Source organism: Macaca mulatta, chromosome 1, assembly GCF_049350105.2.
Source record: "Macaca mulatta isolate MMU2019108-1 chromosome 1, T2T-MMU8v2.0, whole genome shotgun sequence".
NCBI lineage: Eukaryota > Metazoa > Chordata > Mammalia > Primates > Cercopithecidae > Macaca > Macaca mulatta.
The window spans coordinates 111,323,991-111,350,681 of NC_133406.1; the positions used below are offsets into that span (position 1 = coordinate 111,323,991).

Below are 26,691 nucleotides of genomic sequence, written 5' to 3' on the forward strand. Positions count from 1 at the left end.
GCTGGGATTACAGGAGCCCACCACCACATCTGGTTAAGTTTTGTTTTGTTTTGTTTTGAGACGGAGTTTCACTCTCGTTGCTCAGGCTGGAGTGCAATGGCACAATCTTGGCTCTCTGCAACCTCCACCTCCTAGCTTCAATAGATTCTCCTGCCTCAGCCTCCTGGGTAGCTGGGATTACAGGTGAGCACCACCATGCTAGATTTATTTTTGTATTTCTTTAGTAGGGATGGGGTTTCACCATGTTGGCCAGGCTGTTCTCAAACTACTGACGTCAGATAATCTGTACCCCTCGGCCTCCCAAAGTGCTGGGATTACAGGCGTGAGCCACCGCACCCAGCCTGGTTCACTTTCTTGTACTGGTTCTTAGCTCATCTGTCATGTGTGGGGCTAAGACTCATGTTTATTTCAGAATATACTGCTTGTTCCTCATCCAGACATAGTCTCTCAAGAGCGCTACAGAAGCCACACTTGCTCTTTAGACTTCCTTTCTCAATATGAAGTAGCTGATTATCTCGTCATCTCAATTAAGGCAGTTACACTGCAGACTCTGCGTAGAGCTGACTTGACAGACTTACTTCTCATACCATTTTCCCAACAACTTTTTCCTTGACTTGCTCCATAATATTGAATAGGATTTGGCTTGGGTGGTGCATGTGGTGGAACGGGAAGATCAGGTGTTGCAGGGACGCAGAAACAATGTTTTTCATGTGTGCTACAAGGAGACAGCATCAAAGCTGCTGGAAAAAGCTGAAACAATCATAGAGCTTGCAACAAGTGGGGAAGTTGGGGTTGGGCCAGCAAGGACACCTACAAGCTGCTGTTGCAGTATGATGAGGACATTCTTGAGCAAGATCCCCTCAGGGAGCAGAAGGACTTGGCTTTTGCCCAAGCTTGTCTGACCAGGGTAGGGAAATGTTGCTTCCTGTTACTGCCAGTCTCTATGACTATGGCTGCTTCTCCTTCAAGGGAGGTGTTTTAAAAAATAAAGTCTGTTTTTCAGGGTACAGCCTTTGTACGCCTCTGCTTTAGTTTTTCTGGCTAAAGATCTCTGTGAGAGAACCACAGGAGAATTAGAGTTCAATCGTAAGTATGCTTATTGTTAGTACCCACCACTGAAAGGCTAGCTTGCTTCAGGTAGACAGCAAGGGAGGGGTCCCCTGAGAGCCCCCAACCCATGGGTTAAATGCCTCATCTTCACATAACATAAAAAGCAGTCTGGAAAAAAAAAATCCAACTGCAGGCACCAGTAAGGGAACTAGCACAGGGGGTTGTATCTGGATACATGCCCACAACTACACAGATAGGAGAACCTCCAGCCCACTTATAAAAACTTGCACAAACCTCTCTCTCAGATAAGGGAACAAGGCCAGACATAGAAATGCCTTTTTCCTTTGTATAATCAGTGGGCTCCCAGGAGAATGTTTCTCCTTTTGTGGGCACGAACACAGTGGGCTCTGGTGGGTTCTGATGGGCACTTTCCTTTCAATTTTGGACTGTGAGCCTGACCTCTATGAATCATCTCTTCAGGTCCTGATTGGTCCCAGGCGAAGGTCCCAGGCCAAGCTTTCACTTCAGCTACTGAAAGGTCCTGGGCCAAGCTGAGTAGCCCTTATAAATCTTCACTTCAGCTCCTGACTGGTCCTGGGATAAGCTAAATCATGCTTTCTGTAAGACAGCCAACAGACTAAGCATATTCCTTCCCCTTCCTAGTCTGTAAAAACCCCAGACACCAGCCTCATAGTGGGCAACACATTCGAGTCCTCTTCTCCACTGCAGAGAGCTTTCTTCTTCAACTTATTAGACTTTTGCTCCAACCTCACCCTTGTTACCATACACCTTTATGTTCTTGAACATGAGACGAATAACTCCAAGTACTATCTCAGACAACAAGAGACTGCTACATCTTGGTGCATTGGCAAGACTACAACATATTCTGGAGCATTGGCTGGGAATATAGGGATTAATCAGAAGGATGAATAGGAACGGACCTTTAACTCTTTACTTTCCAAGGCTTCTTGTCCTCAGTTTTGTCTCCCAAAAGCAAACAAAACACTGGCCTCCTGTCAGCCATTTTAAAAGTTAGCATGGCTGCCAGCCTTAAGACTCAGCAGACAGGCTTGCTGGAGAGGACTTTGGCCATCCCCATTTGCCCTTGGGTGTTGGGAATTTGGCTCTGTTCCAATTCAGTTTCCTTTCACAGAGGGCCTAGCCAGCATGTGGAATTGGAAGGAGGTCCTAGAGCAACTGAAGGTTCCTGGCTGAGGCTACACATCGGTGTTACCTGAAGGTCCTTGACCTAACTCTGGTCCCTGACAACCTGTCAGGGCATCAGCACAAGGTCTTCCAGTCTTTTTCTATTGCATTATTTTCCTCCTTTCTTTTCATGGCTATCATGTCTCCTATCCCTTCTTTGTTTTTCTTTTTGTTTTGAGACGGAGTTTCACTCTTTCACCCAGGCTGGAGTGAAGTGGCACAATTTCGGCTCACTGCAACCTCCACTCCCTAGGTTCAAGCAATTCTCCTGCCTCAGCCTCCTGAGTAGCTGGGATTACAGGTATGCACCACCATGCCCGGCTAATTTTTTTTTTTTTTTTTTGACACAGAGTTTTGCTCTTGTTGCCCAGGCCAGAGTGCAGTGGCATAATCTCAGCTCACCACAACCTCTGCTTCCTGGGTTCAAGTGATTCTCCTGCCTCAGCCTCCGGAGTAGCTGGGATTTCAGGCATGCGCCACCATGCCTGGCTAATTTTGTATTTTTAGTATAGACGGGGTTTCTCCAAGTTGGTCAGACTGATCTCGAACTCCCAACCTCAGGTGATCAGCCCACCTCGGCCCCCTAAAGTGCTGGGATTATAGGCGTGAGCCACCATGCCTGGTCAATTTTTGTATTTTTAGTAGAGACGGGGTTTTGCCACGTTGGCCAGGCTGGTCTAGAACTCCTGACCTCAGGTGATTCACCCACCTCAGCCTCCCAAAGTGCTAGGATTACAGATGTGAGGCACCATGCCAGCCATCCTATCCCTTCTTTGTATGCAATGTTGCGGGTGTTTTTACAGTCTAGGAATATAATCTTGCTTGATAGAGTCAGTTGGTGCCTTAGTAATTAGTACTGTAATTCAATGAATTGTCTCTGTGGTTTCCTTGAAATAGGGGTATTCCAAGACCTGGATCTGAACACCTATTTATCTCCCAGTGATAGCACTCAGTTGGAAGGGGGTTATTTCTCCCCAAGAAACTATCCCCCACTTTATTAGGCTGTTTCTTTACCCATGTGAGAAGCCAGCACTGTCCAGGAGAACTAGACCGCCTTTCCATAAAACAAGTTAATTTTCTTCTGCTGGGAGGCATACTGTGAGGACAGCCTGTCAAACCCCAAACCTCTCTTTATAACTATTGTCTGAAAGAATTTGGAATCAGGTTTTCCCAAGCATTTCTAATCCTACAGTGCCACATAGTGGAATATGATTTTTCTTTGTGGGGAGCCTTGTTAACTCTTTGTCCAAAACTTACAGTTCCTCAATTATTTTCCCTCTTGTGTCCCATTATCAGTGATCAGGCCCCATGCCCTATTTGTAGACAGGAAAACTACACTTCCAGCACCCAGGAGGAAGCCATTCTGGCAAGACAGAATTAGCCTCAATACTGTCCCCTCAAAGGAAGGACAGCCATTCAATCCTTACGTTTTTTTGAGGCACCTGTTCTGCATCCAACAACACTGGGATGGGATTCAAACAAAAAGGGATTTTATGTTTGGAAGTCAATCTATCCCATTCTCTGGAATTCTGATGTTTCTCTGGGGCCATAGCAAGGGAAGCCAGAGGTAGTATTAGGACACGTTCTCCATTACAGAGACTCTGGGGTACCTTGGGAGCCTTTTGGGCTGAGTTGGTCTAGGAAACCAACAGGGTGGACAGCTAGGGCTTTGTGCAGGTGAGCGTGAATAGTTCTGCTGACCAGCTCCTCTGGATGCATGGGTGAAGGTCATGCTTCCATTCATGGGTAGCATCTATGATAATAGCCAGGACCCAGAGGATGCGAAGGAAGGAGGAGAAGGGGGATCCCATGCCTCCCTTTCCCTCCATCCTTGGTCATACCAAAAGCAGGAAAGGGAGTGAGGGATGCCTTATATCCCTTCTCTTTCTAGATGGGTAACAAACTGTTGTGGGAAGTCAGGGACCCCAAACGGAGGGGCTGGCTGGAGCCGTGGCAGAAGAACATAAATTGTGAAGATTTCATGGGCATTTATCACTTCCTTAATGATACTTTCATAATTTCTTACGCCTGTCTTTATTTTAATCTCAATCCTATTATCTTCGTAAGCTGAGGATGTACGTCACCTCAGGACCACTGTGATGATTGCATTAACTGTACAAATTGATTGTAAAACGTGTGTTTGAACAATATGAAATCAGTGCACCTTGAAAAAGAACAGAATAACAGTGATTTTAGGGAACAAGGGAAGACAACCATAAGGTCTGACTGCCTGCGGGGTCAGGCAGAATAGAGCCATATTTTTCTTCTTGCGGAGAGCCTATAAACCGACATGCAAGTAGGGAAGATATCGCTAAATTATTTTCCCAGCAAGGAATATTAATAATGAATACTCTGGGGAAGGAATGCATTCCTGCGGGAGGTCTATAAACGGCCGCTCTGGGAGTGTCTGTCTTATGCGGTTGAGATAAGGACTGAAATATGCCCTGGTCTCCTGCAGTACCCTCAGGCTTATTAGGGTAGGGAAAAACTCCGCCCTGGTAAATTTGAGGTCAGACCGGTTCTCTGCTGTCAAACCCTATTTTATGTTGTTTAAGATGTTTATCAAGACAATACATGCACAGCTGAACATAGACCCTTATCAGGAGTTTTTGATTTTGCCCTTTGCCTCGTGATCTTTGCTTTGCCCTTTGCCTTGTGATCTTTATTGGCCTCAGAAGTATGTGATCTTTGTTCTCCTTTTTGCCCTTTGAAGCATGTGATCTTTGTGACCTACTCCCTGTTCGTACACCCCCTCCCCTTTTGAAGTCCTTAATAAAAACCTGCTGGTTTTGCAGCTCAGGTGGGCATCACTGTCCTACTGATATATGGTGTCACTCCCAGAGGCCCAGCTAAAATTTCTCTCTTTGTACTCTTTCTCTTTATTTCTCAGCTGGCCAACACTTATGGAAAATAGAAAGAACCTACATTGAAATACTGGGGGCAAGTTCCCCCAATAACAAACCATCTGCAATCTGCACTCTCCTCTAGTGCATGCTGAAACACTGGAACTCCTTTGATTGTGAGACTGAAGAAAAAACAACTTATATTCTATTGCACAAGGGCATGGCCATCTTACACACAGGAGGTCTGGCCTCCTCAGGGAAGCATTAATTTCAATACTATCCAACAACTATATCTTATTTTGCCCTGTGAGACAACCCACATCTTTGTAAGTGTTGTAAAATTAACCCTTCCCTCTTAGCAGCCATATCAGGCAAGCCTACAGAATATAATTCCCCAAAGTCAGAGAGGCAAACCCTTGAGGAACCCTCTAATGCAACTTCTCAGTGCCCTAACTGCCTCCCTTATCTGGGCCCCCCAATAGCCATATCATCAGCCCCTCCAGCTGTGCTACCCAAAAAGCCACCAACTTCACTGTTGCCTTTGCAGGAAATGCTGAATGGACATGGTGCTACTAGGTTTCAAGTTCCCTTCTCATTTCAGGACCTTAGACAAATAATGGGATACCCAGGCAAGTTCTCTGATGACCTTCATAGATATATAGAGGCTTTCTAAAATCTAACCCAAGTGTTTGATCTTACGTGGAGAGATGCTATGCTACTTTTATGCCATACCCTAACTGTTGCAGAGAAACAGGAAGCCCTACAGGCAGCAGGAATATTCAGAGATGAACAGCATGTCTCCTATAACCAGTCAAAAGAAAAACCCAATCAAAAGGGGAAATGGGGTAAAAAAGAGACAAAATCCACTTTCCCAATAGGAAGAGAAACTATGCCCCTTTAAAACCCTAATTGGTGCCAGGCACGGTGGCTCATGCCTGTAATTTCAGCACTTTGGGAGGCTGAGGCAGGTGGATCACCTGAAGTTGGGAGTTTGAGACCAGCCTGACCATCTTGGAGAGACCCCGTCTCTACTAAAAATACAAAATTAGCTGGGCATGGTGGTGCATGCCTGTAATCCCAGCTACTCAGGAGGCTGAGGCAGGAGAGTTACTTGAACCCGGGAGGCAGCAGTTGCAGTGAGATGAAATCGGGCCATTGCACTCCAGCTTGGGTAACAAGAGCAAAACTCTGAAAACAAAACAAAACAAAACTCTAATTGGAGTCCTGGTGATCCTATAGATGAGTGGAAAAGAAAACACTTTCTGATGTGCAAGCCTTTTAAGGCTTGCAAAGAATCAGAACCAAAACTCTTAATTACTCAAAACTGTCCTTGTTGAATCAGAAACCAAATGAAAATCTCTCAGCCTTTTTGGAAAGGATGTAAAAAGCTTTAATGAAACACACCTTCCTGTCTCTCAATTCAATAAAGAACAGGTTCATTACTCGGGCAGCCCCTGATAGCAGATGCAAGTTGCTGAAACAGGCCCTGTCCAAAGATCTTTCTAGTTTTTGTCACCCTCAAGTTGATACTTTGCAGTATGTAAAGACACTCTCCTCTGTGCCCCAACCAAGGAGGTCTCAGGAAGGTACTAAGGCTCTCCTCAATTTCATAGCTGAAAGGGAATATAGGGTCTCAAAATCTAAAGCTCAGCTTTGTCAAACTTCAGTGAAGTACCTGAGTCTGGTCTTATCAGAAGGGAATAGAGCACCAGGTAAGGAAAGGATTAAGCCCATTTCCTTTAACAGTTAAGGGTATTCTTAGGCATTACTGGATTTTGCAGACTGTGGGTACCTGGGTATGGTGAGATAGCTTTCCCTTTATACCACCTCACAAAAGTAACTCAAGCAGCTAAAACTCACTCCCTAACTTGGGAACCTAAAACTCAAAAGCCTTTAACCAGTTAAAGCAAGTTTTACTTAATGCACCATTCCTCAGTCTTCTCATAGGGAGGGCATTTAATTTCTATGTATTACAAAGGAAGGGAATGGCCCTGGGAGTTTTAACTAAGGCTCAAGGTCCAGCTCAACAGCCAGTGGTTTACCTAAGCAAGGAACTTAGCCTGGTGGCAAGCAGTTGCAGCAGTGGCTTTGCTGGTGCCAGAAGCCACTGGGTTAAACACGGGGAATAATTTAACTGTTTGCACCCCACATAGTATAGCAGGACTGCTGTCCTCTAAGGGAAGTCTCTGTCTAACAGAAAAATTGCCTTATCAAAAATCAAGCTTTGCTGCTAGAGGAATCTGCAGTCCAGTTGAAAACCTACCCTTGCCTGAACCCAACCACTTTCTCCCACAGGAAATTGGAGAACCTGAACATGATTGTGAACAGATAGTGGTACAAACCAGTAAAAGAAATGATAAGGATTGGCTGGGCGCAGTGGCTCATGCCTGTAATCCCAGCACTTTGGGAGGCCGAGGCGGGTGGATCACGATGTCAGGAGATTGAGACCATTCTGGCTAACATGGTGAAACTCCCTCTCTACTAAAAATACAAAAACTTAGCCAGACATGGTGGCGAGCACCTGTAGTCCCAGCTACTCGGGACGCTGAGGCAGGAGAATGGTGTGAACCCAGGTGGCGGAGCTTGCAGTGAGCTGAGATGGTGCCACTGCACTCCAGCCTGGGCAACAGAGTGAGACTCCATTTCAAAAAAAAAAAAAAGAAAGAAAGAAATGATAAGGATCACTGTTTATATTCTCTGTAAAGTTTTGTTTAATGAAAAGGATTTTCATGAAGAGCACTCAGCTTAATTGACACTGGGTATTGTGGGGAAAAGAAAGAGATCAGCCTGTTACTGTGTCTATATAGAAAGAAGTAGACATAAGAGACTCCATTTTGTTCTGTATTTGAGATGCTGTTAATCTGTGACCCTACCCCCAACCTTGTCCTTGCAAGAGACATGTGCTGTGGTAACTCAAGGTTTAATGGATTTTGGGCATGCAGGGTGTGACTTTGTTCCTAGATAAGCTAGGTATTGTCTAAGGTTTCTCCCCATGTGATAGACTGAAACTATGCTGCCAAAAGGTTTATGGAGATGTTTGCATATGCATCTCAAGGCACAGCATTGTCCTTTGAACTTATTCATGTCACAGAGGTTTTTGTTCATATGTCTTACTGCCAATTTCCTCTTTTTTCTTTGATCCTATTGTCCTGCCACTCCCCTGTCTTTAAGATGGTAAAGATAATTATCAATAAATACTAAGGGAACTCAGAGACCAGAGCCAGCGTGGGTCCTCTGTAAGCTGAGCGCCGGTCCCCTGGGCCCTCGCTTTTCTTTCTCTATACTTTGTCTCTGTGTCTTATTTCTTTTCTCAAGTCTCTCGTTCCACCTTACGAGAAACACCCACAGGTGTGGAGGGGCAGGCCACCCCTTCATCTGGTGCCCAACGTGGAAGCTTTTCTCTAAGGTGAAGGTACGCTGGAGCGTGGTCATTGAGGACAAGTCGACGAGAGACTCCCGAGTACATCTACAGTCAGCCTTGCGGTAAGCTTGTGCGCTCGGAAGAACCTAGGGTAACAATGGGGCAAACTAAGAGTAAATATGCCTCTTATCGCGGCTTTATTAAAATTCTCTTAAAAAGACGGGGAGTTAAAGTCTCTACCAAAAATCTAATTACGCTATTTCAAACAATAGAGCAGTTTTGTCCATGGTTTCCGGAACAGGGAACTTTAGATCTAAAAGATTGGGAAAAAATTGGCAAAGAATTAAAACAAGCAAGTAGGGAAGGTAAAATCATTCCGCTCACAGTATGGAATGATTGGGTCATTATTAAAGTAGCTTTAGAACCATTTCAAACAGAAGAAGATAGCGTTCCAATTTCTGATGTCCCTAAAAGCTGTGCAGTAGATTGTGAAAAAGAGGCAAGGATAGAATCCCAGAAAGGAAAGGAAAGTTCACACTGTGAATGTGTATCAGAGCCGGCTATGGCTCGGTCAACGCAAAATGTTGACAATAATCAATTACAGGAGGTAGTGTATCCTGAAACGTTAAAATTAGAAGAAAAAAATCCAGAATTAGCAGAGCCATCAGAGTCTAAACCACGATGGCCAACTGCTTTTCCAGCAGCTCAAATGCCTGTAACTTTACAACCTCAAATGCAGGTTAAACAAGTACAAACTCCAAAAGAAGATCAAATAGAAAAAGATAGAGTTTCTGTCATGGCAATGCCATTCCAAATGCAGTGTCCACAATATCAGCCGGTAGAAGATAAGACCCAGCCGCCAGTAGCCTATCAATACTGGCTGCCAGCCGAACTGCGGTATCGGTTGCCCCCAGAAAATCTGTGTGGACAGCCAGGAACATTTCCAGTGCCACAGGGCAGGGTACCATATCCTCAACTGCCCACCATGAGACTTAATCCTACAGCACTGCCTAGTACACAGGGTAGTGCGTTACATAAAATTATTGATGAGGCAAGAAAACAAGGAGATATTGAGGCGTGGCAATTCCCAGTAATATTAGAAGCAAGACCACCTGGAGAAGGGGCCCAAGAGGGAGAGCGTCCCGTAGCTGAAGCCAGATATAAGTCCTTTTCTATAAAAATGCTAAAAGAAATGAAAGAAGGAGTAAAACAGTATGGACCCAACTCTCCTTACATGAGAACATTATTAGATTCCATTGCTCATGGACATAGACTCATTCCTTATGATTGGGAGATTCTGGCAAAATCCTCACTCTCACCCTCTCAATTTTTACAATTTAAGACTTGGTGGATTGATGGGGCACAAGTACAGGTCCGAAAAAATAGGACTGCCAATCCTCCAATTGACATAGATGCAGATCAACTATTAGGAATAGGTCAAAATTGGAGCACTGTTGACCAACAAGTAATAATGCCAAATGAAGCCATTGAGCAAATCAGGGCTATCTGCCTTAGGGCCTGGGAGAAAATCCAAGACCCAGGAACCGCCTGCCCCTCCTTTAATACAATAAGACAAGGCTCTAAAGAGCCCTACCCTGATTTTGTAGCAAGACTTCAAGATGCTGCTCAAAAGTCAATTACCGATGAGAATGCCCGTAAGGTCATAGTGGAGTTGATGGCATATGAAAACGCCAATCCTGATTGTCAATCAGCCATTAAGCCATTAAAAGGAAGGGTTCCCGCAGGATCAGATGTAATCTCAGAGTACGTTAAGGCCTGTGATGGAATTGGAGGAGCTATGCATAAAGCTATGCTTATGGCTCAAGCAATCACAGGAGTCGCTTTAGGAGGACAGGTTAGAACATTTGGGGGAAGATGTTATAATTGTGGTCAAATTGGTCATCAAAAAAAGAATTGCCTAGTCTCAAATAAACAAAATGTATCTACTCAAGCTACTACAACAACAGGTAAAGAGCCACCTGGCCTATGTCCAAGATGTAAAAAGGGAAAACATTGGGGTAATCAATGTCGTTCTAAATTTGATAAAAATGGGCAACCACTGTCGGGAAACGAGAGGAGGGGCCAGCCTCAGGCCCCGCAACAAACTGGGGCATTCCAAATTCAGCCCTTTGTTCCTCAGGGTTTTCAGGAACAACAACCCCCACTGCCACAAGTGTCTCAGGGAATAAGCCAGTTATCACAATACAGCAATTATCCCCCGCCACAAGCGGCAGTGCAGCAGTAGATTTATGCGCCATACAAGCAGTCTCTCTGCTTCCAGGGGAGCCTCCTCAAAAAATCCCCACAGGGGTATATGGCCCATTGCCTGAGGGGACTGTAGGACTAATCTTAGGAAGATCAAGTTTAAGTCTAAAAGGAGTTCAAATTCATACTGGTGTGGTTGATTCAGACTATAAAGGTGAAATTCAATTGGTTATTAGTTCCTCAATTCCTTGGAGTGCCAGTCCAGGAGACAAGATTGCTCAATTATTACTCCTACCTTACATTAAAGTTGAAAACAGTGAGATAAAAAGAACAGGAGGGTTCGGAAGCACTGATCCGACAGGAAAGGCTGCATACTGGGCAAATCTGGTCTCTGAGAGCAGACCTGTGTGTAAGGCCATTATTCAAGGAAAACAGTTTGAAGGGTTGGTAGACACTGGAGCAGATGTCTCTGTCATTGCTTTAAATCAGTGGCCAAAAAATTGGCCTAAACAAAAGGCTGTTACAAGACTTGTCGGCGTAGGCACAGCTTCAGAAGTGTACGAAAGTACAATGATTTTACATTGTTTAGGACCAGATAATCAAGAAAGTACTTCCCATGTTAAAAAACATTTATTATCTTGTTTTGCTGTAATGGGAGTTCCAGAAAAAATTAAAACTGACAATGGACCAGGTTATTGTAGTAAAGCTTTCCAAAAATTCTTAAATCAGTGGAATATTACACATACAACAGGAATTCCTTATAATTCCCAAGGACAGGCCATAGTTGAAAGAACTAATAGAACACTCGAAACTCAGTTAGTTAAACAAAAAAAAGGGGGAGACAGTAAGGAGTGTACCACTCCTCAGATGCAGCTTAATCTAGCACTCTATACTTTAAATTTTTTAAACATTTATAGAAATCAGACTACTACTTCTGCAGAACAACATCTTACTGGTAAAAAGAACAGTCCACAGGAAGGAAAACTGATTTGGTGGAAAGACAACAAAAATAAGACATGGGAAATAGGGAAGGTGATAACCTGGGGAAGAGGTTTTGCTTGTGTTTCACCAGGAGAAAATCAGCTTCCTGTTTGGATACCCACTAGACATTTGAAGTTCTACAATGAACCCATCGGAGATGCAAAGAAAAGCGCCTCCACGGAGACGGAAACACTGCAATCGAGCACCATTGACTAACGAACAAGCCTTCATCACCATGGCACATTTATATAGAGGAAAAGGGAGGGAGAACGTTGCGGGAAGTCAGGGACCTTGAATGCAGGGACTGGCTGAAGCCACGGCAGAAAAACATAAAATGTGAAGATTTCATGGACATTTATTAGTTCTCCAAAATTAATACTTTTGTAATTTCTTATGTCTGTCTTTACTTTAATCTCTTAATTCTATCATCTTCTTTGTAAACTGAGGAGGATATATGTCACCTCAGGACCCTGTGATGATTGCCTTAACTGCACAAATTGTTTGTGGAGCATGTGTGTTTGAACAATATGAAATCTGGGCATCTTGGAAAAAGAATAAGATAACAGCAATGTTCAGGGAACAAGGGAGGCAACCTTGAACTGGCCGCCGGTGAGCCGGACGGAACAGAGCCATATTTCTTCTCTTTTCATTATGCAAATAGGAGAAATATCACTGAATTCTTTTTCTCAGCAAGGAACACCCCTGAGAAAGAGAATGCGCTCTGAGGGTAGGCCTATAAACGACCCCCTTGGAGGCGTGCCGCCTTTTACGGTTGAAGCCGAAGGGATGAAATAAGCCCCGGCCTCCTGTAGCGCTCCCAGGCTTATTAGGACGAGGAAATTCCCACCTAATAAATTTTGGTCAGACAGGTTGTCTGCTCTCAAACCCTGTTTTCTGATAAGATGTTATCCATGACTATGCATGCCCAAAAATTTTAATTTTAACACCATCCTGTGATCTCATCCTGCCTCCACTTGCTTTGTGATATTCTATTACTTTGTGAAGTATGTAATCTCGGTGTCATGATGACAATGGTGGTTTTGTTGAAAAGAAAAGGGGGAAATGTGGGGAAAAGAAAGAGATCAGCCTGTTACTGTGTCTATATAGAAAGAAGTAGACATAAGAGACTCCATTTTGTTCTGTATTTGAGATGCTGTTAATCTGTGACCCTACCCCCAACCTTGTCCTTGCAAGAGACATGTGCTGTGGTAACTCAAGGTTTAATGGATTTTGGGCGTGCAGGGTGTGACTTTGTTCCTAGATAAGCTAGGTATTGTCTAAGGTTTCTCCCCATGTGATAGACTGAAACTATGCTGCCAAAAGGTTTATGGAGATGTTTGCATATGCATCTCAAGGCACAGCATTGTCCTTTGAACTTATTCATGTCACAGAGGTTTTTGTTCATATGTCTTACTGCCGATTTCCTCTTTTTTCTTTGATCCTATTGTCCTGCCACTCCCCTGTCTTTAAGATGGTAAAGATAATTATCAATAAATACTAAGGGAACTCAGAGACCGGGGCCGGCGTGGGTCCTCTGTAAGCTGAGCGCCGGTCCCCTGGGCCCCCGCTTTTCTTTCTCTATACTTTGTCTCTGTGTCTTATTTCTTTTCTCAAGTCTCTCGTTCCACCTTACGAGAAACACCCACAGGTGTGGAGGGGCAGGCCACCCCTTCAGGTATCCAACCTACAGGTATGTTCAAAAGTCCTTTATGTTTTTCTCTTCATAAATCTTGTTTTTCTGGAAAAGGCTTTTTTTCCTCTGTCAACTGAATTACTTTTTCCCACTCTGTCTTGCCATTCTTGGTGCATGGATGAAAGGCCCTAGGATGACTTCTGGTGGCCTGGGACTCTTTGGGAAAACAGACAAGATGCCAGAAATCCCATTTTAGAAAAAAATACCTGTTTTCCACATGGAACCCCTGGAATCCCGCTTAAAATCTGTTTTTGTCTCCCAACTATGCATGTTTATTAGGCTCCAAAACGACATGCTTTTCTAGCCCTGTTCCTAAAAAGCTCCATCACAAGCTGCTGGATCTTTTTTCTGTCTATATAGTCCTATATGAGTTATGTGTGTGATGTCTATTAAAAAACCCTCTAATTAATTGACTTAAAGAAGGATAAGTGCTTGGATTAAATATTTTTATAGGGATAATGAAGGCTTTGGTACCTTTCAGTTCATGTGACTTTAATTTTTTTTTTTTTGAGACGGAGTCTCGCTCTGTCACCCAGGCTGGAGTGCAGTGGCCGGATCTCAGCTCACTGCAAGCTCCACCTCCCGGGTTCACACCATTCTCCTGCCTCAGCTTCCCGAGTAGCTGGGACTACAGGCGCCCGCCACCTCGCCCGGCTAGTTTTTTCTATTTTTTAGTAGAGACGGGGTTTCACCAGGTTAAATTATGCAGTGTGGGGAAAAGAAAGAGAGATCAGCCTGTTATTGTGTCTATATAGAAAGAATTAGACATAAGAGACTCCATTTTGTTCTGTATTTGAGATGCTGTTAATCTGTGACCCTACCCCCAACCTTGTCCTTGCAAGAGACATGTGCTGTGGTGACTCAAGGTTTAACGGATTTTCGATTGTGCAGGATGTGCTTTGTTAAACAAGTGCCCGAAGGCAGTATGCTTGTGAAAGGTCATCACCATTCTCTTAATCTCAAGTACCCAGGGACACGTACACTGCCAAAGGTCGCAGGGACCTCTGCCTAGGAAAGCTAGGTATTGTCCAAGGTTTCTCCCCGTGTGATAGTCTGAAATATGGCCTCGTGGGAAGGGAAAGACCTGATCGTCCCACAGCCCGACACCCGTGAAGGGTCTGTGCTGAGGAGGATTAATATAAGAGGAAAGAAGGCCTCTTGGCAGTTGAGATAGAGAAAAGCATCTGTCTCCTGCCCATCCCTGGGCAATGGAACATCTCCGTGTAAAACCCGATTGTATGTTCTATTTACTAAGATGGGAGAAAACCGCCTTAGGGTGAAAGGTAGGACTTGCTAGTGCAGTGCTGCTCTTTATGCACTAAAAAGGTTTGTGGAGATGTTTGCATATGCATATCAAGGCACAGCACTTTTCCTTAAACGTATTCATGTCACAGAGATCTTTATTCATATGTCTTACTGCTGACCTTCTCCCTATGATGATCCTATTATCCTGCCACTTCCCTTTTTCTAAGATGGTAAAGATAATGATCAGTAACTGAGAGAACTCAGAGACCAGTGCCGGCGTGGGTCCTCTGTATACTGAGCACCGGTCCCCTGGGCCCACTTTTTCTTTCTCTGTACTTTGTCTCTGTGTGTCATTTCTTTTCTCAAGTCTCTCATTCCACCTAACGAGAAACGCCCACAGATGTAACGCCCACAGATGTGGAGTGCAAGTCAGATACTAGGCTTGCTGAATGTTCTAAGGTTGTAAACTGCTTCTTTGGCCTTTAAACTTGCCTGCTTTACAATTGGTAAGACCTGGGGACATATGGAAGTAACCATTCCCCTAACTATGCTGGAAGGAGTCAGACTTTATCTGCACCTAGCACATAATTAAAACAACTTTACCAGGTTTTACGTTCAAGTTTAAAATTGCCAAGAGTTACCATTATAACATGTAATTTAGACTACTGAAAATAGATTTACATGCAAGGTGTGCAAGAACAGTAAAATGTCTTTTTAGTCAAAGATTATAAGAAGGCATGGAAATGTACATTTTGCCTAGGGATAAAGGATTGTCTTAAATTAGATAAAATAAAGCAAAAAGTTTAAGCAAATGTGGAAAGATGGTAAAAATCTTCCAAAAGGAAACTGTGAACATATTGACTAAATTCAAAAGGGATTTTCTGAAAATGGAGCATTGAAATAAAAGCACATGGCCACACACGGTGGCAACACCTGTAATCCCAGCACTTTGGGGGGCAAAGGCGGGTGGATCACCTGAGGTTGGGAGTTCAAGACCGACCTGACAAGCATAGAGAAACCCCATCTCTACTAAAAATACAAAAAATTAGGCGGGTGTGGTTGCACATGCCTGTAATTCCAGCTATCCAGGAGGCTGAGGCAGGAGAATCGCTTTAACCCTGTAGGCGGAGGATGTGGTGAGCCTAGATCGTGCCATTGCACTCCAGCCTGGGCAACAAGAGTGAAACTCTGTCTCAAAAAAAAAAAAAAAAAAAAAAAGCACAAGGTTTTCTTAAGATGCTACTCTCCTCTTTAGCAAGATTTGTAAAGGGTTATGAAAGGTTCATGAAAATCTGACCCCATGGTCAAACTGATTAAGATTGAATAGAATTGGGCAACCCTTGGCTGGGCGCAGTGGCTCATGCCTGTAATCCCAGCACATTGGGAGGCCAAGGCGGGCGGATCACGAGGTCGGGAGATCGAGACCATCCTGGTTAACACAGTGAAACCCCGTCTCTACTAAAAATACAAAAAATTAGCAGGTCGTGGTGACGGGCACCTAGTTACTTGGGAGACTGAGGCAGGAGAATGGCGTGAACCCAGGAGGCAGAGCTTGCAGTGAACCTAAATCGTGCCACTGCACTCCATCCAGCCTAGATGACAGAGTGAGACTCCATCTCAAAAAAAAAAAAAAAAGAATTGGGCAACCCTTCTGGGTCCCCTTTCACTGTGTGGAAGCGGCCGGGCGCGGTGGCTCAAGCCTGTAATCCCAGCACTTTGGGAGGCCGAGACGGGCGGATCACGAGGTCAGGAGATCGAGACCATACTGGCTAACACGGTGAAACCCCGTCTCTACTAAAAAATACAAAAAAGTAGCCGGGTGAGGTGGCGGGCGCCTGTAGTCCCAGCTACTCGGGAGGCTGAGGCAGGAGAATGGCGTAAACCTGGGAGGCGGAGCTTGCAGTGAGCTGAGATCCGGCCACTGCACCCCAGCCTGGGCGGCAGAGCAAGACTCCGTCTCAAAAAAAAAAAAAAAAAAAAAAAAAAAAGAAATATCACTGTGTGGAAGCTTTACTTTTGCTTTCACTTTACTTTCACTTTCACTTTAATAAATCTTGCCATCACACACTCTTTGGGTCCGTGTGTTTCTCTGATGGAGCTGTAACACTCACCCATGGCTTCATTCCTTGAAGCCCGTGAAACCACGAACCCTTCAGTCGAGAAAAGACCTTTGATTAGGAGAAGACTTCGCGTCTCATTCCCAGGGACCCTTCCAGGATTTCTCCAAAGCAGTAACATTGGACCCCTTTTGCTTGCTGTTCTGTTCTATCTTCTGGCTAGAAATTGGAGGAAAACACCAGGCACCTGTCAGCCATTTAAATGTGACAAGCGGCCATGCACGGTGGCTCACGCCTATAATCCCAGCACTGTGGGAGGCCGAGGCGGGTGGATCATGAGGTCAGGAGATCGAGACCATCCTGGCTAACACAGTGAAACCCCATCTCTTAAAAATACAAAAAAATTAGCTGGGCGTGGTGGCGGGCACCTGTAGGTACTCGGGAGGCTGAGGCAGGAGATTGGCGGGAACCTGGGAGGCGGAGCTTGTAGTGAGTCAAGATTGCGCCAGGTACTCCAGCCTGGGCTACAGAGCAAGAGTCTGTCTCAAAAAAAAAGTGACAAGTGCAGCCACCAGACTTAAGACATGGGTGTGAGGCTTTCCGGGAAAGGGCTCTCTAACGACCCCTGGCCCTCTGGGCTGGGAGCGCTGGTTTGCCTGGAACCAGGTTCACCTTTCTCTGCCTTTCCTGGGAAAAGCCAAGGGCTGGCTAGAGGCAGAAAACTGTTGTCCCAAACTCCTGGCACTGACCCAGTTTAGATCATGGCATGGTGAGAAGCCTCTACTGCACAGCCACCCATGCATGCATTCCCTGCCTTTTCTGACCCATGCCTCCTGGGTCCTAACGTCCTCAGAGAAGACTTTCTTGAGGCCCTATACTTTAGGATCTTTCCTACCCCTGAGTCTAAGAATCTTTTGGCTAAGAGCCTAAGTCGAGTGGGGAGGTAATCCAAAGACCTTTGCCCATGGTGCCCCCAGGCTTATTCTTATGCAAATGGGTATCAATATACTTATACGGGACCTGTCCCTCATAACCTGTACCCTAGGCACTATCTGGAAGATCAAAGGCAGAAAGAGTGAAACTCCATCTCAAAAAAAAAAAAAAATAAGAAAAAGATTTAAAAAAGCACAACAAGGTTTTCTTAAGATGCTGCTCTCCTCTTTAGCAAGATTTGTAAAAGGTTATGAAAGGTTCATGAAAATCTCACCTCATGGTCAAACTGATTAAGATTGAATAGAATTGGGCAACACTTGGCCGGGTGCAGTGGCTCACGCCTGTAATCCCAGCACTTTGGGAGGCCAAGGTGGGCACATCACGAGGTCAGGATCTGTATATAATACCATCCTACAGCTAGATCTCTTTTGTAAACAAGAGGGCAAATGGAGTGAAGTGCCACATGTACAGGTTTTTTTTCTCACTAAGGGATAACCCACAATCATGTAAAAAATGTAATTTACATCCTACTGGGGGTCCTCAAAGCCTATCCCCATACCCAGGTCTCCCCACGGTTCCCCGTCCCACTAGTAAGGACTCTCCTTTGGCCTTATCGACCCAAAAGGAGCCAGACAAAAAGATGGCCAAGGAACCGAAAGGCACCAATGGCCCTTGATTGTGCCCCTCCAAGCCGTGGGAAGAGGAGGAGACTTTGGCTCAGCATGAGTACATGTCCCCTTTTCCTTCTCAGGCTTAAAACAGATCAAACTGGACCTAGGAAAATTCTCAGATAATCCTGATGGATACATAGACGTCTTATAGGGATTAGGACAATCTTTTGATTTAGCATGGAGAGATATTATGTTATTGTTACGTCAAACATTAACTACCAACGAAAAAGACCTGCCTTAGCTGCGGCCTGGGAGTTTGGGGGTATCTGGTACCTAAGCCAGGTAAGTGATAAAATGACATCAGCAGAAAGGGAACAATTCACCACAGACCAACAGGTAGTTCCCAGTGTGGATCCCCATTGGGACCTTGATTTGGAGCATGGAGACTGGAGTCGCAGGCATTTATTGACTTGTATACTAGAGGGATTAAGAAAGACCAGAAAAAAGCCAATAAATTATTCAATGATGTCCACCATAACGCAGGGAAAGGAAGAAAACCCTATGGCATTTTTAGAGAGACTAAGAGAGGCATTAAGAAAGCATACCTCTTTGTCAACTGACTCTATTGAAGGCCAAATAATTGTAAAGGATAAGTTTATCACTCAGTCAGCTGCAGACATTAGAAAAAAACTTCGAAAGTCTGTCCTGGGCCCCGAGCAAAATTCGGAAACTCTATTGACTTTGGCAACTTTGTTGTTTTATAATAGGGATCAGGAGGAGCAGGCTGAATGAGACTGAGACAAGAAAAAGGCCACTGCCCTAGTCATGGCCCTCAGGCAGACGAACTTTAGTGGCTCTGAAAGAAAGAAAGGCTGGGCAGGCAACCTGCCTAACAGGGCTTGTTATCAGTGTGGCTTACAGGGTCACTTCAAAAAGGACTGCCCAAACAACAATAAGCTGCCCCTTTGTCCACGTCCTTTGTGCCAGGGAGATCACTGGAAGGCACACTGCCCCCAAGGGTGAACGTCCTCTGGGCCAGAGGCCACTACCAGATGGTCCAACAACAGGATTGAGAGTGCCCAGGGCAGGCACCAGCCCATGCCATCACCGTCAAAGAGCCCCAGGTAAGCTTAACCATTGAGGACCAGGAAACTGACTTCCTCCTGGACACTGGTGTGGCCTTCTCAGTTTTACTCTTCTGTCCTGGACAACTATCCTCCAGGTCTTTCACATCAAAGGGGTCCTAGGACAGCCAGTCACTAGGTATTTCTCCCACCCCCTAAGTAGTGACTGGGGAACCTTATTTTTCTCATATGCCTTTCTTATTATGCCTGAGAGCCCTACTCCTTTACTAGGGAGGAACATGTTAACTAAAGCAGGGGCCATCATATACTGGAATATAGGAGAAGGAATACCTGTTTGCTGACCTACTTAAAGAGGGAGTTAATCCTGAAGTCTGGGCAGAGGAAGAGCAATACAGACAAGCAAAAAATGCTTGTCCAGTTTAAGTTAAATTAAAGGATCCTACTTCCTTTCCTTATCAAATCCATACCCGCTCTGACCAGAAGCCCAATAAGGGTTACAAATGATTGTCAAAGACCTAAAAGCACAGAGATTAGTAAAACCATGCAACAGTCCAGGCAACAGTCCCATTCTAGGCATACAAAAACCCAATGGACAATGGAGGTTAGTGCAAGACCTCAGAATTATCACTGAGGCAGTTGTTCCTCTGTATCCAGTGCTGAGACCAGCTGGGTCCGGGACGCCCCAACCCAGCAGCGCTAGAGGAATTAAAGACACACACACAGAAATATAGAGGTGTGAAGTGGGAAATCAGGGGTCTGACAGCCTTCAGAGCTGAGAGCCCCGAACAGAGATTTACCCATGTATTTATTAACAGGAAGCCACTCATTAGCATTGTTTCTATAGATATTAAATTAACTAAAAGTATCCCTTCTGGGAAGCGAAGTGATGGGCCAAATTAAAGGAATAGGTTGGGCTAGTTAATTGCAGCAGGAGCATGTCCTTATGGCACATTTTGCTCATGCTATTGTTTGTGGCTTAAGAAGGCCTTTAAGTGGTTTTCTGCCCTGGGCGGGCCAGGTGTTCCTTGCCCTCCTTCCGGTAAACCCACAACCTTCCAGTGTGGGTTTTATGGCCATCATGAACATGTCACAGTGCTGCAGAGATTTTGTTTATGGCCAGTTTATGGCCAGATTTTGGGAGGCTTGTTTCCAACAATCCAGTTGTACCTAATCCTTATACTCCACTCTCCCAGATAATAGAGGAAGCAGAATGGTTTAAAGTTCTAGATCTTATGAACACTTTCTTCTGCATCCCTCTGCATCCTAACTTGCAATTTTTATTTGCCTTTAAAGATCTGTCAAAAATTTGCCTTTAAAGATCTGTCATCTCAGCATACCTCGACTGTCCTGCCATTCATTTTTGGGGCTGAGATACTAGGAGGACTAGGAACTGTCATTGGAGGCTTTACCACCTCCACCCAATTCTATTACTGTTGGGGAAAAGTGGAGTGTTGGGAAAAACACTGAGGCAGGACTTGCATGCCTGACATAATGTAAAAGAGTCTTGGAACATGTCCGGGGTCCAGGGTCTAAAACCCCTCATGGCCTTTGGAACACCAAGCTCTGTGCCAAAGAGTGGAAAGCTGCCCTGCTGCACCACACTCTAAGCCCAGGGCATAAAACCCCTTGTGGCTTGGATGGAATCCGGGGCTCAGGGCATAAAACCCCTCATGGCCTCTGGAATGTGTCTAGACATGCTGGCTCCTTGCTTCTAGCCCTCCCAGGCTCATAGATCGATTGTATCTTAAACTAGAAGAACATGTTCCCCATTATCTCAAGTAGCAGAACATGTTCCATATGTTTCAAAGAAAATGCTAAACCATCACAGCTGTAGATGATGTGCTTGATACACCGCTTTCTTTCAACCCCCACATCCTCACCACCTGCTTCTTTGTTTGATCACCAATAAATAGTGTGGGCTTCAAGAGCTCGGGGCCTTCACAGCCTCGATACTAGCATTGGCCCCCTGGTCCCACTTTTTGCACTCTTGTCTTGTCTTATTCCTTTGACTCTGCCAGACTTCCTAGCCCCCATGGCCTGGTGTTGGGTCTGATCACCCCAATATATTACAAATTATCACGAGTTAAATGATGACATGGAACAAGTCGCAGATTTGCTGGTCACCTTACAAAGCTAGCCTAACTCTTTAGCAGCAGTAGCCCTCCAAAATTGGAAAGCCTTAAATTTATTAACAGCTGAAAGAGGTGGGACCTGTCTTATTCTAGAAAAAGAGTGTTGCTATTTCATTAATCAATCCAGAATTGTCACCAAAAAGGTTAAGGAGCTTTGAGACCGGATACAGTGCTGGCCACAAGAGCTCCAAGACAGGCCGGGCGCGGTGGCTCAAGCCTGTAATCCCAGCACTTTGGGAGGCCGAGGCGGGCGGATCACAAGGTCAGGAGATCGAGACCACAGTGAAACCCCGTCTCTACTAAAAATACAAAAAATTAGCCGGGCGCGGTGGCGGGCGCCTGTAGTCCTAGCTACTCAGGAGGCTGAGGCAGGAGAATGGCGTGAACCGAGGAGGCGGAGCTTGCAGTGAGCCGAGATTGCGCCACTGCACTCCAGCCTGGGCAACAGCGTGAGACTCCGTCTCAAAAAAAAAAAAAAAAAAAGAGCTCCAAGACACAGGACCTTGGAATATTGCCAACCAATGGATGCCCTGGCTTCTCCCCTTCTTGGGACCCTTGGTGGCTATTGTGATGTTGCTTATCTTTGCACCCTGCATTTTTAACCTCCTTGTAAAATTTGTCTCTTCCAGAATAGAATCCATGAAACTGCAAATGATTCTACAAATGGAGCCCCAAATGACCACCACTAGCACCTACTATCGAGAACCCCCAGACCGACCCACCAACCTGTTCTCGCACCATGACACCAAAGACTCCCCTCCCGAGGAAGCCTCAACTGCAGAGCCCCTTCTATGCCCCAGTCAGCAGGAAGTAGCTAGAATGATTGTCGCCCAACTTCCCAATAGCACTTGGGCTTTCCTTTTGAGAGGCGAGACTGAGGGATTAAGTGGCTAAGTTGGCTGGACTTCCTGTGTCAATAAGGACTTCCCTAAGGGAACTTTCCCCTAAGCCAAAATAAGTCATAGCTGCAAGCTAAGGGATTGAACCTTCAACCAATCATACAGGGAGTTTAAGCTCTAGCTGTAGCCTGATGTTTTTAACCAATCACGCCTGCCAACCTACAAGCGGACAGAAAATAAGCTAATTCTATATGACATAAAGAGAAAAAGGGGAGGGGTCATAAGGCGATATAAGCATAAGACACCCAAGCCAAAAATGGCAATGCTTCTGGGTCCTCTTCCACCATGGAAGCTTTACTTTCACTTTCGCTTTCACTTTAATAAGTCTTGCCAATGCAAAAGAAAAAAAAAAGAGTAAATAGAATTGTGTATAGGATTTCATTAAAATTGGGGTTAACATTAATAGCAAACTTATGGAAGGGTAAAATTTGGCTTTCTCTCTTGAACAGGATTTTTATGTAATAGTAAAGGCTAATCAAAGCATTTTGCTTTTTCAAATTTTTGAGTCATCCTTTTGGCAAAACAAATGACTTATGGTACTCTGAAATTCTATTTCATAATATCAAGAGTTTTAAACCTGTAAGGACCAGTCACAGTGGCTCATGTCCGTAATCCCAGGACTTTGGGAGGCTGAGGCAGGTGGATCACTTGAGGTCAGGAGTTCAAGACCAGTTTGGCCAACATGGTGAAACCCCATCTCTACTAAAAATACAAACTTAGCTAAGTGTGTTGGAGCATGCCTGTAATCCCAGTTACTCAGGAGGCTGAGGCAGAAGAATCACTTGAACCCAGTGGAGGTTGCAGTGAGCCAAGACTGCCACTGCACTCCAGGCTGGGTGACAGAGCGAGACTCTGTCTCAGAAAAAAAAAAAAGAGATAATTAATTACATCAGCATGGTGGTGGGTGCCTGTAATCCCAGCTACTTGGGAGGCCGAGGCAGGAGAATTGCTTGAACCTGGGAGGTGGAGGTTGCAGTGAGCCAAGATCAGCTCCACCTTAAAATAAAAAATCAAAAAATAGGCCAGGCACGGTGGTTGATGCCTGTAATCCCAGCATTTTGGAAGGCCAAGGTGGGTGGATAACCTGAGGTCAGGAGTTCGAGACTAGCCTGGCCAACATGGTAAAACCCTGTCTCTACTAAAAATACAAAAACTAGCCAGGCATGGTTGCGTGTGCCTGTAATCCCAGCTACTAGGGGGGCTCAGGCAGGAGAATCGCTTGAGCTGGAGAGGCAGAGGTTGCAGTGAGCCAAGATTGTGCCATTGTACCCCAGCCTGGGCGATAGAGTGAGAGTCCATCTCAAAAAAATAAAATAAAAAATAACAAAATAAGGGCCGGGCGCGGTGGCTCAAGCCTGTAATCCCAGCACTTTGGGAGGCCGAGAAGGGCGGATCACGAGGTCAGGAGATCGAGACCATCCTGGCTAATAACACGGTGAAACCCCGTCTCTACTAAAAAAATACAAAAAACTAGCCGGGCGAGGTGGCGGGCGCCTGTAGTCCCAGCTACTCGGGAGGCTGAGGCAGGAGAATGGTGTGAACCCGGGAGGCAGAGCTTGCAGTGAGCTGAGATCCGGCCACTGCACTCCAGCCTGGGCGACAGAGCAAGGCTCCGTCTCAAAAAAAATAAATAAATAAAATAAAAAATAAAAAATAAAAAAAATAAAAATAAAAATAAAGAGATAATGTTGGCCAGGTATTTTGGCTCACACTTGTAATCCCAGCATTTTGGGAGGCCAAGGCCAATGGATGGCTTGAGCTCAGGGTTTCGAGGCCAGCCTGGACAACATAGCAAAACCTCACCTCTACAAAAAATAAAAAGATTAGCTGAGTGTGGGGGTGGACACCTGTGGTCCCAGCTACTTGGGAGGCTGAGGTGGGAGGACTGCTTGAGCCTGGGAGGTTGAGGCTTCACTGAGCCATGATTGCTCCACTAACATTCCAGCCTGGGTGACAAGCTCAAGACCTTGTCCCCTCCCCCACTCCAAAAAAAAGAGAGACAATGTCTCGGCCATGCACAGTGGCTCACACCTGTAATCCTAGCACTTCAGGCGGCTGAGGTGGGAGAATCCCTTGTAGCCAGGAGTTTGAGACCAGCCTGGGCAATACAGGTCCCAGGGATCCTCTTGACTCAGCCTCCCAAATAGCTAGGGCTGGAGGTGCACACCACAACATCTGCCTAATTTTTAAGTTTTTTGTAGAGATGGAGTCTCACTATGTTGCCCAGGCTGGTCTTGAACGCTTGGCTTTTTTTTTTTTTTTTTTTTTTTTTAGATGGAGTCTTCCATTCTCACCCAGGCTAAAGTGCAGTGGTGCAATCTCAGCTCACTGCAACCTGCACCTCCCGGGTTCAAGTGATTCTCCTGCCCTAGCCTCCTGAGTAGCTGGGATTACAGGTGCCTGCCACTGCGCCCAGCTAATTTTTTTGTATTTTATAGCAGAGATGGGGTTTCACCATCTTGGCCAGACTGGTCTCGAACTGCTGACCTCATGATCCACCTACCTTGGCCTCTCAAAGTGCTCTGATTACAGGCATGAGCCACCGCACCAGCCCAAACTCCTGGCTTTAAACGATCCTCCTGCCTTGGCCTCCCAAGTGGTGGGATTACAGGCATGAGCCACCTTGCAAGGCCTGAAAATTCTTTGTAATGTAAGCTCTAAAGTAGTACATGAGTTTGGGTGTCTCATTTCACATCCATAATATAGCAAACAACATGAAATATGTACATCTCTTGAAGCTGTTGCTCACATCTTAATTGCTTTGGGTGGCTACCCACCAGTGGCCCAAGGTGGATGGAGGTTAGGGTTTTAAATTAGATCTCATAGTTGTAAACTAGAATTTTAAACCAGGATTCTGTCATCTCTTGTGTCCTGGTCCACTAGTTCTTATCCTTAGAACCCTCAAGTCCTGCTCTAGCTGTATTGTGACTCCTCTTTTGTCCACTTTGCACTCTGGTAGTTTGAGGAGCAGCAGGCTTTTGAGAAGAGCCGCAAGTTCCTTCGGCAGCTGGAGATTTGCTTTGCAGAGAACCCCTCACACCACCAGATGATTATCAAGGTCCTCCAGGGCTGTGCAGACTGCCTTCCGCAGGAGATCACCGAGGTATTCTTTCTTGTCCTGCTTTCTTCCTATTGTCTTCTGGGCCTTAGGCCTTTCCCTTGTCTCTTTCCCCAACCTACTCCATACCTTTTTGCCTCTGGAATGTCATGGGCTTCCTGGAGGAGATGAACAAGGCAAGGACTTTTTAGGCTTACCCAAAGCATAAAGCATTGGGGTAGGGAGGGATTGCTACCTGAAACCAGAGCCTGTCTAATCTTCACAGGCTCAGGAATGCCATGGATGTCCTGGAAGGGATGCTCAAGGAAGGAGGTTCTGGGACATGGGAGGGGCCTTACCTCCTTGCTCTGCTTGGGGTAGTGCCCTAGCTGGAGACCAGTAGGGCGGAGTGGAGAGTGGAATCATTAGGAGTCATATCTAATATTAGTACCCTTCCCCTGGCTAGACATGGTGGCTCACACCTGTAATGTAAACACTTTGGGAGGCTGAGGCAGGCAGATCACCTGAGGTTGGGAGTTGGAGACCAGCCTGAACAACATGGAGAAATCCCGTTTCTACTGAAAATACAAAATTAGCTGGGCGTGGCGGCGCATGTCTGTAATCCCAGCTATGCAGGAGGCTGAAGCAGGAAAATCGCTTGAACCTGGGAGGCGGAGGTTGTGGTGAGTAGAGATCGCACTGTTGCACTCCAGCCTGGGCAACATAAGCGAAACTCCATCTCAAAAAATCAATCAAAATAAAATATTTGGAGCAGTAGCTGGGCAAAGGGGCACTCAAGAGGCTCGCGCCAGAAGATCATTACTTGAGCCCAGCAGTCTGAGGATATAGTGTACCACTACGGTCATGCCTGTGTAAATAGCCACTGCACTCCAACCTGAGCAAGATAATCTCTGTTATCTGTGAGACCTTGTCTCTCTCTTTTTTTATTTTTGAGATGGAGTCTCACTTTTGTCCAGCCTGGAGTGCAGTGGCACAATCTCAGCTCACTGTAACCTCTGCCTCCTGGGTTCAAGTAATTCTTGAGCCTCAGCTTCCCAAGTAACTGAGAATACAGGCCCCCACCATAACATTCCACTAATTTTTGTATTTTTAGTAGAGATGGGGTTTCACCATGGTGGCTAGGCTAGTCTGGAATCCCTGACCTCAAGTGATCCCCGCCCTCGGCCTCCAAAGTACTGGGATTACAGGTGTGAGCCACCACACCTGGCCTGTTTTTGTTGTTGTTGTTGTTTTGAGACAGGGTCTCACTATGTTGCCCAGGCTGATCTTGAACCCTTGGGCTCAAGTGATCCTCACACCTCAGACTCCCAAGTAGCTGGGTTTACAGGTATG

General features: G+C 45.5%; 2 protein-coding genes and 2 long non-coding RNA genes across 4 annotated transcripts in view; 3 read left to right on the forward strand and 1 right to left on the reverse strand.

Annotated features, from left to right (window-relative positions):
- DAP3 (death associated protein 3) overlaps positions 1–26,691 on the reverse strand; it is a 192,457-nt gene that overhangs the window by 99,767 nt on the left and 65,999 nt on the right. The window lies entirely within an intron of this gene.
- The window catches only part of YY1AP1 (YY1 associated protein 1), a 76,021-nt gene that overhangs the window by 45,236 nt on the left and 4,094 nt on the right, over positions 1–26,691 (forward strand). The window contains 3 exon segments of the mRNA XM_077982570.1: positions 19,225–19,309; positions 22,032–22,212; positions 25,261–25,404. Coding sequence (XP_077838696.1) covers positions 19,225–19,309; positions 22,032–22,212; positions 25,261–25,404 — 410 coding nt within the window.
- On the forward strand, positions 60–13,227 carry LOC144330956 (uncharacterized). The gene is made up of 3 exons (XR_013397691.1): positions 60–183; positions 8,415–8,582; positions 11,772–13,227. It is a non-coding gene; the product is annotated as an uncharacterized LOC144330956 (long non-coding RNA).
- On the forward strand, positions 2,581–5,974 carry LOC144330970 (uncharacterized). Its single transcript, XR_013397722.1, has 2 exons — positions 2,581–2,817; positions 2,953–5,974. It is a non-coding gene; the product is annotated as an uncharacterized LOC144330970 (long non-coding RNA).